The sequence below is a fragment of the Meles meles genome, chromosome 5, assembly GCF_922984935.1.
Source record: "Meles meles chromosome 5, mMelMel3.1 paternal haplotype, whole genome shotgun sequence".
Lineage (NCBI taxonomy): Eukaryota > Metazoa > Chordata > Mammalia > Carnivora > Mustelidae > Meles > Meles meles.
The window spans coordinates 141882355-141895214 of record NC_060070.1 but is presented as its reverse complement, the minus strand read 5'-3'; the positions used below and the strand labels follow the sequence as shown (position 1 = coordinate 141895214).

The window sequence follows — 12860 nt, the reverse complement described above, 5'->3', positions numbered from 1 at the left end:
TGCTCGGCTACTGCCCACCAGTTACACGGCCTTGGCGCCGAAGCTGTCCCTTAGCAAAAGCCTTTACCTCCTGGCAGCATTTGTCTAAACAGGTGCCAGGCTGGTGAGAACTGTGAACTGCCCAGTGTGTGACTGCCCAGCTAGGACAGCAGGTGCCTGCATCGGGCCTTGTGCTTCTCCTCCTCGTGACAGACAACACGATGGATAGAGCCCGTGACCATCTCTGGGAGGAAACGGGTCGATAGAAACTAAGAGTACTTACAGTGCATCTTTACTGAAGTTGCTACAAATACTTTCTCTGCTAATCCAAATTTAGGAAAGGGAAAGGGGGGTGGGGAGAGACTCACTTGCACTGGCCTTTGTAGGCAGAAATCCAGGAGACTGACAGACTGACGGGATCTGGTCACGTTTTTGTTTCTTGCTGTATGAAGCTGCCAGGCCACTGAGCACAGCTGGAAAGGGATTCCACAGAATAAGATCGAGCTGCTCCAGAGGGACTCCTGCCCCGAAAGTACTTGTCTCTCACCAGTAAAGATGACCATAGGTCACGCTGGTTTATGATTCTGCATTTCAGTTGCTGCTGGAGATTTTCCTTTTTAGATGATACGCCAGAGAGTTTGAAAAGCATCCCTTGATGACATTTCTGTCATTTTCCTGAAGTGTGGTAGCTTCCCGTCATGTATTTTTTTTTCCATTGTATAAATATTTGCACATAGTAAGAATTTGAACGAAGTGGAAGAACAGATACAGTTCACCTAGAGCAGCGGTTCCCAAAGCCTGGTCCTCAGACTGGCAGCGTCAGCATCATCTGGGAATTGGTTAGAAATGCAGAGTCTCGGGACGCCTGGGTGGCTCAGTTGGTTAAGCATCTGCCTTCGGCTCAGTCATGATCCCAGCATCCTGGGATCGAGTCCCACACCAGGCTCCTTGCTCAGCGGGGAGCCTGCTTCTCCCTCTGCCTCTGCCTGCCACTCTGTCTGCCTGTGCTCACTCTCTCTGACAAATAAATAAATAAAATAAAATAAAAACAAAGAAATGCAGTCTCTGGCCCAGCAATTACTGAATGAGAAATTCTGGACATGGGGCCCAGCAATCTCTGTGTTCACCAGCCCTCAAGTTGATTTTGATGCCACGAAAGGTTAAGAACCCCTGGCCTACCATCTCCACAACCCATGTGAATGAGCTCTGTAATTCTGATTTCCACATTTAGACGTAAGCAGCTGGTTTATACTTTTTATAGCCTTTCGTGTAGTAACAGAAAAATACCTTTGGAATTGGAAAGGATTCCTCTAAAGATCTAATGACCCCCCACCCCAGTAAATTTTATTAAGTAGGTTAGTACCCTAAGTAAAATTCAGGAAGGTGTCAGATCTGACTTAAAAATTCTAGGTAATTAAGTTCTTGTCCAAATATTTATAACACAAAACTTCGAGACTGGGTTTTTTTTCTTTTTCTTTAGTCTTATAAGAAAAAAAATTGGAAATCATCCAAGGAATAGGATATCATGATATAGGCTTGATATTTTATCATTTTTATGTACTGTTTGTATAAAAGGTATCTTCTGTCAACGTATCCCAGAATGATAGCACTTTCAAATGGCATCAAACCACTGCCTTGAATGGTGACTGATCTTGGCCATCAGGTCCTTTGTTGGTCCCCTGCAGGAAATGCCACAGGCTGGGTGCTCCCTGCGCTCATATTCAGGCCACGAAGCTCTCCTGGCAGCCACCCCCCACCCCACACACACACAGCGTGTGGCTGTCCCGACAGGTTAATAACTCACAGAGCCTCCGGCCGCAGACTACACTGCTCACTTGTCCATTAATCTGAAGCTTTTGGGTTCTCATCATTGTTTAAGCAGGAAAATGAATGCAAAAATACCACCAGGTTTTTCTTACTAGTTGAAGCTAATTTTCTCGACATGTCACTGTCTAATTGAAAAGGTTCCACATTTCTTACTGCTAATCTGGTTTTCATATAATTTTACCAAAAAGGACACAGAATTTAGGATTGCCTCTTCCTGCCCCAGTCACCATTTTGCAAGTAAAAATAGAAGCGTGATGCTTGGAATTGGACGTAACCTCCTTATGGAAGTCATTGAACCCTGCCCCCCAACCCCCATTTTCACTGACAGGAAGCCCTGGGCCCGGAGGGGTGAATGGTGGGGCCAGGAGGCTCACAGCTGCACTGGGGTTGGGGGCGGCTTCTGAGCGCCTTGTCCCTCCCATAAAGGACAACAAGCTGTCTTTTTGAGCGTTTCTGCCCCACGGTTTTCAGCAGACCTTGTGCACACAAAACTCTCTGTTTTACTCATACTCTGGATAGTGGTCATTTCCTTCAGGGCGGTTGGTAGAAATTGTAAAATGTTCCAGAAGTTTAGATAGTGGATTTGTGTTTGTTTCCGGTGACATGAGTTTAGGAAACAGCTGCTCCAGGAGCTGTCCCGGAGGACCGAGCTTTGGAAAGCCTCCTCAGGGCTTGCAAGGCGTGCATTGTTGTCCGAAAGTTAGTTATTCTGTCTGCAAAACGTGCCATTTTGGGACACTACTATACTGTAGGTAAGGAACATCCTTTCTTAATTGCATGTGAAAAAAATTATGGTTCCCAATAAATGTGTACGAGGGGAGTGTGTGTGTGTGTGTGTGTTTGCACACGTGCAGGTGTGTGTCGGAGGTGAGGAAAAGTTCTCTTAAAAAGTCATTTAACTTTCTTGAAAAATTTCGGTAACTTTCCGTGCGCAGAAAATTTTCTTAAAAATACCAATCCTGAGGAATAAGGGCTCTTTACTACTTTACAGTTTTCGGAGAAATAACGTATGGTTTACAATACTTACAAGTGTGTCTCAACAACTGATTGTTGATGAAGGCTAGAAGAAAACTGTTAAAAACTGTAGAAATGTCGGGTACAGAATTGGAAATTTTTAAAATGGACGTATAAAAACCCCAGTACCAGGAAACCATTAGTTTAAAAGTCTGTTTTCGATCTAGTTAAGACAATCTGTATTCATTTTTTTTTAAGGTTGGGGCAGGAAGTTGGCAGACTTTAAACATGGTTGAGTATGCCTTTACTTTGAAAACTTATAAGCTAGTATGAGTATACCTTATTTTGGGAACTAATTTACTGCTAACTAGTTAAAAAAACAAAACAAAACAAAACTACCTGGCTTTTAAAACTGGAGAGAAATCTTGTATATTTTGCCCTCATCTGAGTCCTGAGTTTCTGAACAGAATTTTTCCAAAATTAAATATTTATTAAGTCCAAATGTAAAGAAAAGTAAAGTGGGGGGAGAGAGGGAAGAAACATCTCAGGGAACTAAAAATACCTTTAGAAAAATAGGAATTACTGAAAACAAGAGGAAACCCAGAGTTGCTTCTAATAGACACAAACTCTGGGGAGAAGGAAAGGACAGATTTCCTGCATTACAGTTGGAAGGTCTCACCGTGCTGGCGAGGTCACGGACACACTAATGGCGGGGCTAGAACGCAGAGCAGCCACTGCGGAAGAGAGTTTGGCAGTTTCTTTCAAAACTTTTTAAAAAGGGGGGGGCACATACCTTATGACCCAACAATTGTGTTCTTGGGCATTAATCTCAGAAATTACCTATTTTCATCCAAGAACTGGTACACAAATGTTCATCGCAGCTTTATCGTAGTAGTCCAGTTTGGAAACAACTCAGCTGTCCTTCCGTGAGTGAACGGTTAAGCTGTGGTACATCCAGACCGTGGACTCAGCAACAAGAACAAATTATCCGCATGTGCACCAGCTGGGATGAACCTCGAGGAAATTATGCTGAGTGAAAAAAAGCCAGTCCCAAAAGGATATATACTGCATAATTCCATTCTGTAACATTTGTGAAATAACATAATTAATAGATTTAGAGACCAGATTCCTGGTTGGGGAGGAAGGGTGTGGTCACAGGAGGTAACATGAGGGGGCCTTGGGGGGTTGGCACAGCTGGGTGTCTTGATTGTGGTTTGTTGTGTAAGATTGTACGTGGGATAAGACTGCACAGAGCTCCCCCCCACACGCACACGCTCACACACTCAAGGGAGTGACTGATGAAATCGGAATGACCTCTGGGGGTTGTGCCAATGTCATTTATTTTGGTTTTGATGTTACACCGTAATTAACTAAGATGTTCGCCTTGGTGGAGGTTTTGGGGGGGGGTGCATGGGGCTGCCCTCTACACCCTGTTCTTGACAACATCGCATGAACTTGTGACTCTTTGAAAGTACAAAGTTCAACAACTATCTTAGTTGGCACCAAAGAAAAAAGCGGGGGTGGGGGGGGTGGGGATCAGATGTTGCAGTTTTGTACAGTTCAACCTAATAGGACAAAAGATGCCAGCAGTGATCACCTATTCATTGTTCCTTAAGAGGGATTTTCACCTTCTTATTTGTGCTTTTTAAAAATTGAGAAATTTTCCACAATGTACATGCATGATTCATGTACCCATAAAGACCTATTAAATAAATGCAAATAATTAGAAGCATGAGAAACATTAGTCGCGGAGTTTAAATTCGTCATACGGATAGAATTTCGTGTGGTCTTTTAGTGGTCGCGTGGTTTGACAGTATGTCAGCACCTAAGTTTCTGATTAAAAACTGTCAGGCAAGAGATTTGTTTACCTTTAAAACAAAACAAAACAGTAGCCTCCACACCCATCATGGAGCCCAGTGTGGGACTTGAACTCATGACCCTGAGATCAAGATGTGAGCTGAGATCAAGAGTCAGAGGCTTGACGGACTGAGCCCCGCAGGCGCCCCCGCTTACCTGTTTGTGTTTAGAAATGTACAGAGATGTCACGTGACCTGCCTGGATCCTGTCACGTGCACTTGACTATCACAGAATTCTTACGCTGGAACCATCTAAAAACATCTGAATTGTAAATATCTTCTAGATTTTAAATTTATTTTTATTCTTGGTTATTTAGCTCGAATGAAAAATGTTCTCGATATTTAAATGATATATGGAGATTACCAAGATTTTTCTTAAACTCTCATACTTAAGAAATTTCCCTGTTTCTCTTCTAATATTTTTGGATTCACGAGATTATTGTTGAATCTACCTGAAAGGTCTCTCCTGTTTTCCTTACGTTGTCCCTTTCTTGGCTGCCCGCAGGCTGGGGGGCCGTTTCAGCCCTCCACACCCGTCGTCTGTCAGCACCCCCAGCTCCGTGCGCAGGCGCAGGCGGGGACGGGTTTGACACGGTCCAGGAAGGAGCTCAGTGGATTCACATACACACCTGCCCCCGCCACTCCAATGGCCCAACGAAACCTGTAGTTGAGAATTGCTGATACCAGTTTGTTGTTGTGAGAAAGTGTCATCTGGAGGGGACGTGGCAGTCACAGGAAGCGGGGCCGACCGTGGGGGTGCGGACCCGGCTGGTGAGGGCTCCGGCCTTTCGGCGGGAGAGCTAGTGTTGCTCGTGCATACGTTGTTCTTCTTTTTTTTCTTTTTAGGTTGTATGTTGAAGCTCTTTTTTAAATCTTTGTCTTTTCCCGGTATAATGAATGACCTCTCAAACACGAACAAGGGGTCATTTTTCCTTGTAGAAAATGTTCTATCATTTAAGATTTTCCAACAGTCATTCTAAAATCTGGATGCTGTGAAAGCCCTAGATCTGAAATCCTCCCGCACACGGCCTCCCACAATGGCAGCACCCCAGATGCGGCGAGAGCTGGGGCCATCTGCAGCCTTAGAACCTTCTCGCTCAGGCCCGAGGCCGGAGTGCAGCTTCGGCACACCTGAGCTGCTGGGCTGTGTCTGCCATCCGCCCTATGCTTTTTCATCGTCCCCCTGACCGCGGAGCTGGTTCAGGTGGCCGTGCTGCTCAGTGACTGTCACAAGCCAACATTGGGCGGTCGCCAGTATTTCCAGAACGACTGCGTCACATGCTTAAAAACCAAAAGCAGTGATCTTCTTCCTCTTCTTTAAGGCATTTTAAATTCTGTGATCTACCCCTGCTTTTGTGAAGGATGACATGTGATTGGATTTCATTCCAATATAGAAAACCTAAGATTAAAAAAACCACAGGACTGGCCATCTGGGTGGCTCAGTCGTTCAGTGCTGCCTTCTGCTCAGGTCACGGTCCCAGAGTCCTGGGATCGAGCTCAGCATCGGGCTCCCTGCTTAGTGGGAAGCCTGATTCTCCCTCTGCCTCTGCCCATCTCTCTGTCTCTCATGAATAAATAAATAAAATCTTAAAAAAAAAAAACCCCATAGAACTTAGAATTCAAAAGCAGGAGAGAATTGAACTTCTGAAGCAGAAGTGTTAAGAATTATGAACGTTTTCAAGCTTGTACAACTATCTATAGGAAGTCTTAATTCGATTAACATAAGGTGTTCTTTAGTGAAAACCCCTTTGATGATTTCTACATTGATCTGTTTCTGAGCTGCTTATTCTGGAGTTCTTTTTTTATTTTTATTTTTTTAAAGAGTTTATTTATTCATTTGACAGAGATCACAAGTAGGCAGAGAGGCAGACAGAGAGAGGGGGGGAAGCAGGCTCCTCGCCGAGCAGAGAGCCTGATGCGGGGCTCGATCCCAGTATCCCGGAATCATAACCTAAGCCGAAGGCAGAGGCCCCAACCCACTGAGCCACCCAGAAACCCCTGGAATTTTTTTTTTAAGATGAATTTAACTTTGCTTGAAGCATCTGGAGCATCTCTCATCTGTTCAGGTTGACCTACTCCAATGCACGTGGCAGCCAGGAGGTGTTTGGGCAGAGGGGTTGGCGGCTGTAGTGAAACAAACGAAGACGCATCCTGCTCAGTCCCTTCCCTCCCTTCTTCGAGTCCGCTCAGTCCCTCACACCTAGTAAGGCCCCTGGAAGGGACTGATGCCCAAGTGCCTGAGTGGGGCTGAGAGGGCTGGTGTGATTCTCAGTGTCGCACGCATCCTGGCGCATGGTGATGGCTCAGGTGTCCTTTTCATAATATTCCAGCTCAAGAGGCCGCTGTCTCAAATAGCGCTGGTAGGTCGGCTGTTGGTCGGTGCCGTGCGCCTGGTGATTCCCATCTGTTCCCTCATTGAGTTCTGCCCACCCCTTACCGAGTGTTTTTACCTTTCTTGTGTGGAGGAGGACGTTGATGCACAGAGGGTTACATGACAGCTCGTCCTGTATGGGCTAGCGTGGGTTTCTTGGTGAAGCTAGGCCTGGTCGTTTGTGTGGGAGGCGATCCTGGAGAGCAGGAGTGAGGACGCAGAGCGTGAGTTCGTAGGAAAAGCGGAGACAGGGAAGCCTTATGCAAGTGGACAGCAGAGCCAGGGGGCTGCAGTTCCCCCAGGATCTCTGAAAAGCGTTCAGAATGCTTCCTGGAGCCATCCATCCAAAGCGTGGGATGCTGGAGCGTTGATACACTGACATCCGTCACCCATTGGTTGACCCCCAAGAGCACCCTGAGCAGAAAAATGGAGAGAAGTGTGGGCAAGGGAGCCTGCAGGGTCTGCGGAAGTAGCCTCAGGGATGTCTGCACACCCGACCTGGACTGAGTCCAGACCTGCGCTCCTTCCACACCGGTCCCTATAAATGGACCTATGAGATGGGGACGTGGAAACACAGAGAATGCCCACAGTGATTATAGAAGTGTGAGCAGTGGCACGTCATAGGGCTAATACCTGTGATTATATGAAGTGGGGGATATTTCCTTTCTGTTGGCGTTAATGCTAGTTTGTATTCCTTGCTTGGAGGTAGGTTAGAATACAAGAAGAATGCCCAGAATATTCTAAGTCCTGAAGACTGTAACTGATTTGGGATTAAAACCATACTCCTGGGTGGCTCAGTGGTTTAAGCCGCTGCCTTCGGCTCGGGTCATGATCTCGGGGTCCTGGGATCGAGTCCCATGTCCGGCTCTCTGCTCTGAAGGGAGCCTGCTTCCCCCTCTCTCTCTGCCTGCCTCTCTGCCTACTTGTGATCTCTCTCTGTCAAATAAATAAATAAAATCTTAAAAAAAAAAAAAAAAAAAAAAAAAAAAAAAAACCATACTCCACTGGGGCGCCTGGGGGGCTTGGTCAGTTAAGTGTCTGTCTTCAGCTCAGGACATGATCCCAGGGTCCTGGGACCGAGTCCCGCATCGGGCTCCCTGCTCAGCAGGGACCCTGCTTCTCCCTCTGCCCCTCAGCCCACTCATGCTCTCTCTCTCTCTCTTGCTTCCAAGATAAATAAAATAATAATCTCTTAATTTCCAAATAAAAATCCTTAAAAAAAAAACTCCATTACTGAGTTTTTAAGGTATATCATGCATTTTGATATTCTCAGCATTTGTGAAATGTGGTGTTGGCTATGAGTGGAGGTGGTGAGGCGACTGATTAGGGCAAAGCATACTGGGCCTCGTAGATTGTTCACTGTAAGTTCCGTGTATTTTTTTGTTGTTAAAAATCACTGCTGGAGGGGCACCTGGATGGCTCAGTGCGTTGGCTCAGGTCATGATCTCAGGGTCCGGGGATCGAGCCCCGCATCGGGCTCCTTGTTCTGCACGGAGCCCGCTTCTCCCTCTCCCTCTTCCTCTGCCTGCCATTCCCCCTGCTAAGTGCTTGCTTCCCCCTGCCCCTGTGTCAAATAAATACAATCCTTAAAAAAAAATAAAAATCACTGCAGCGGTGCTTGGAGGGGGCTCAGTTTCTGGGGCATCCAGCTCTCGGTCTCAGCTCACATCTTGATCTCAGGGTCGGGAGTTCCACACTGGGCATGGAGTCTACTTTAAAAAAAAAAAAAAGTCACTTGATAACACCCTAAGGATTTTTTTTTTTTTAGTTGGAAGTTAAATTTATTTTTTTTTTCAGCGTAACAGTATTCATTGTTTTTGCACAACACCCAGTGCTCCATGCAGTACGTGCCCTCCCCATTACCCACCACCTGTTCCCCCAACCTCCCACCCCCGCCCCTTCAAAACCCTCAGGTTGTTTTTCAGAGTCCATAGTCTCTTATGGTTCGCCAACACCCTAAAGATTTTAATTGGTATATAATCAACAGATAACACTGTGTCCGTTTAAGGTGTATGTGGTGATTCGGGGCAAGTGCACGTTGCAGTGTGATCACTGCTGGAGCGTTCGCCGACACCGCCATCACCTCACAAGACTGTCATTTCTTGTTTGTGGTGAGAACATTCAGGGTCTAGTTTCTTAGCGACTTTGAGTTTATGATAGAGCACTGTGGACTGTAAGCACAGTGTCTTACACGAGATCTCTTCTAACTACAAGCTGGTGCTCTTTGGCTCACTCTCCCCATTTCGCGCACCACCGGGTCTCTGATGACCACCAGAGACCGCTCTCCCAGCTCTGCGAGTTTGGCTTTTTTAGAGCCCACGTCTGAGTGGTTTGCAGTATCTGTCTTTCTCTGCCTGACTTGTCCAGCGTAACGCCCTCGGGGCCTGTCCATGGTGTCACAAATGGCAGGATTTCCTTCTTCCTTTTGAATGAGTCTATTCCATTGTATGCGTGTGGACGCGTTCCCCCCCATCCATTCATTCTTGACACTTGCGTTATTGCCCTCTCTTGGGTGCAGCTGTCTTTTCCACGCGCTGTTTTCATGTCATTTGGATATGTGGTCCAGAAGGGAGAGTGCTGGACCGTGAGGTAGTTCTCGTTTGAACTTGAGTGAGGACCCTGCATACCGCCTCCCACTGGCAGCACGAGCTCGCCTTCCCACTGGCAGCGCGTGAGGGCGCCCCGTTCTCCGCATCCTCGCCAGCACCTGTCGTCTGGCCTCCTCAGTGATGGCCGCGTATCCAGCAGATGGGAGGTGATCGCTCATTGTGGCTTTGATTTGCATTCCTGGGATGGTTAGTGATGTTGGAGCATCTTTTCGTGTACCTGTTGGTCACTTGTGTGTCGTCTTTGGAAAAATGTGTCTTCAGATTCTCTGTCCATTTTTTAAGTGGATTCGTTTTTGTTTTTGTTTTTAAGTTATAGGAGTTCTGACGCCCCAAAGGTGGGACACTCCGCAGAGGAAAACTCTGGGGAATAATGTCTGTTCCGGTGTTTGGGCCCCTCAGTTTCTCGTCAGCGGTTAGGCAGCCGCAGCTTCTGTTCTGCCCAACGCAGCCTCTGGCGTCGGGTGTGGCACCAGGTAGTTGTGGCGGAACATTTGTGTGAAGGAATGACTCGGGTTGTCATTCTGTGATCCTTCAGCCAGTCCGGTTTGGCCAGGGCTCGACTGACGGGTGTATCTGGAGTATTCCCGTGTCGCTCTAAGACCCCGCGCACACTTCGGGGTGGAAGGAGCCGCCTAGGCGTCTCCGTCTGGGGTTCCGCCATCCAGGCCCCGTGCCTCCCAGGCTGACCGCAGGCTGCGCTCGGGGAGTCCGGAGAGGAACCCGCTTCCGCGCTCCGTCAGGGTGTCGGGGAGCCGCAGCTCCTGCAGGGCCCCTGCTTCCGTGCTGGTGACCCCCCGGGACTGCTCTCCGCCCCAGACACCCGCCTGCTCTCCTTGCCGTCTGGCCCCGGCGCTTCCGAGCCAGCCTGGGGGGATGTCCTGGTCACTTCCCTTTCTCCGGGAACAGTGCGGGGGGCCTTGAAGAGCCGCATCGGCACAGGCCTGCCCGCGGGCGGAAGCGGATCATGGAAGTGAAGGCCGATGCGGTCACCGTCTGGGGTTCTGCGGGGTGTGAGCCCCGGGGAGCCGGCGATCTTGGGGGCTGCCTCGTGAATCACAGGGGACGCAGGGATTCGTGACCCGTGGCCTGCGGACAGGGTGAGCGATGGTACTCGCCTGACCCGGGTGTCGTCAGCGGTGTCTCCGTGGGGGCACCGAGGGCGGGGAGGCCCCAGAGAGCACAGACCCAGTGGCCAGTGCCACCGGGGGTCCTGCTGGTGAGTCGCCGCCCCTGGGGCTGGTGGGACTCGGCTGTCGCCTGCTCTTCCTGGCTCGGTCGGGACTCAAAGGGCCCCTCAGACACAGCGTTCTTTCCACGTTATGCCATTGAAGTCGCATGTCACGATGGGGTTCCTCTCTCTGTCCCAAATCCCGATGGGCCCCGTGAAGCCCGGGGAGTCTGCGGTCGTCGGGCAGTTGCGTGGCTGGTGAGCAGCAAAGCCAAGAGGACCCGCAGCCCCGCAGCTGCGTCCGTGCCCCTCCCCAGCGCTCGCCAGGCCCTGCGGCCCGAGTCTCCCCAGCCAGACTGTCTCTGGAAGCTTCAGAAGCTGCACGGCCATGACGCGGGGGCCTCAGGATGGAGCGGCAGGTCCCTGAGTTAGGTGACGGGCTCACGGAGAGGCTGGTCTGGGCACATGAGCGGCTGTTCCGTACACAGTGGCGATGTGGCGGGAAGGTCGTGCCAGGAGGGGGACCACACAGGCGAAGGCCCGGGACGGCTCTGGCCCGAGGAAGCACCCAGACTGGGGGAGGGGAGGCTGCCTGCGGCTCCGAGGGGGCACCGGCCTCTCAGCTTGCGGGCTCCCCGTTCCCTGTCTCCGTCCCGGCTCGGCCCCTGACGCAGAGTTCTCTGTTTCCTCAGCCGACCTCGATGCGGAGCACGCGCAGAAGGTGCTGGAGATGGAGCACGCCCAGCAAGCGAAGCTGAAGGAGCGGCAGAAGTTCTTCGAGGAGGCCTTCCAGCAGGACATGGAGCAGTACCTGTCCACGGGTTACCTGCAGATAGCGGAGAGGAGAGGCAAGTGGCGGGGGGTCGCTGGCAGCGGGGCCCTCAGGGGGCACGGAGACGGCGTCACGCTGCGTCCCCCGGGCGGGCGTGGCGTAAAGTCCCCAGAGGTCCGCTCCGGTGTGAGTCCCCAAAACTCAGGGTGGGCGCGTCGTGCCACGTCTGTCTTGTGGTCGTGTGTCTTCCGGTAGTTCCTGGCTTTAGCTGGAGATGCTCAGAAACCATAAAACGTGTTTTTTAAAACGTAAAAAAGACAAACGTTGCCCCTGATTCTACAGCACAGAATAATCTCTGTTACTGTTTTCGGGTGGTTCTTTCCAGGCTGTGTACGTAGCTGCTGTTGTACTGCGCGTGTGTCTGGTTTCGTGCTTATCTCCGCATCGCACGCGATCATTCCCCGTGTTTTCAAAAATCCTTCAAAAGGGCGCGCGTCCAAAGCGGCGTCTTCACCGTCAGGACGTGTGCTGTGCCGCGTCCAGCCCGTCCCCAGCTGCACGCGTGGACTCTTTCCCTGTATGAATGTTGCGTGAGGTACATCGAGATGCATGAATGTTTATGCTTGTCTGCATCTCGATGGTTCCCGGGAACCAGCGGGGCAGGGGCGGCGTCAGGGCTGGGGCCCCTCAACCCGCCTCTAAGACCTCGGGGCTTCAGAAGGAGTGCGGCCAGGCCGTCCCTGCTCACCTGCCTCCTGGCACCCCAGAGACGCCCCCCCAAATCTGTCCGTCCTCAGCCTCCGTTCTCTCCCCGGGCCTCCCCGGGCTCCCCCATCCCTCACCACACCCCGACATACGTCTGTTACCTCACGCTGCTCCTCCCCCTTTCAGGCCTGTGCCCCCGCCCTGCCCAGGAGAGGCTAAAGAAACCAAAAACAAGGAAGGGAAATACTGTCGAGAAAACAGATGAAAAAAGTGTATCGGAGCGCCTCGGAATGCGCTAAAGGCCGCATCGTGTGGTGGGTCGTGTGGGTCGGACAGATTTGTCTCTCCGGAGCTGGCTCTTGCCTGTTGCATCCCACTGAGCTAACCTCTGTCTCTGTCTAGAAAAGCCAGGCAGCCTGTCTCCTCCGAACGCGCTCGGGGTTCACTTGCTCCAGTGTTTGGTGCTGGGAGTGAGCGGCCCCTGTTGGGTGCAGGGGTTTGGGTCCTGTCGTGGGCTGGGGTGACAAGGAGGCCATCTTAGCCTGAGCCCCTGGGCCAGAGCCCCACACAGCCGCCTTAAACCGCGGGTGTTTGTTTCCCACAGTTCTGGAGGCTCAGG

The 12860-nt window shown here is 50.4% G+C and overlaps 1 protein-coding gene across 1 annotated transcript in view; it reads left to right on the top strand.

Moving 5' to 3' along the window:
- The window catches only part of DTNBP1 (dystrobrevin binding protein 1), a 131614-nt gene that overhangs the window by 109782 nt on the left and 8972 nt on the right, over window positions 1–12860 (top strand). Inside the window, exon 8 of the mRNA XM_046004333.1 lies at window positions 11457–11612. Coding sequence (XP_045860289.1) covers window positions 11457–11612 — 156 coding nt within the window. The remainder of the gene's footprint in view (window positions 1–11456; window positions 11613–12860) is intronic.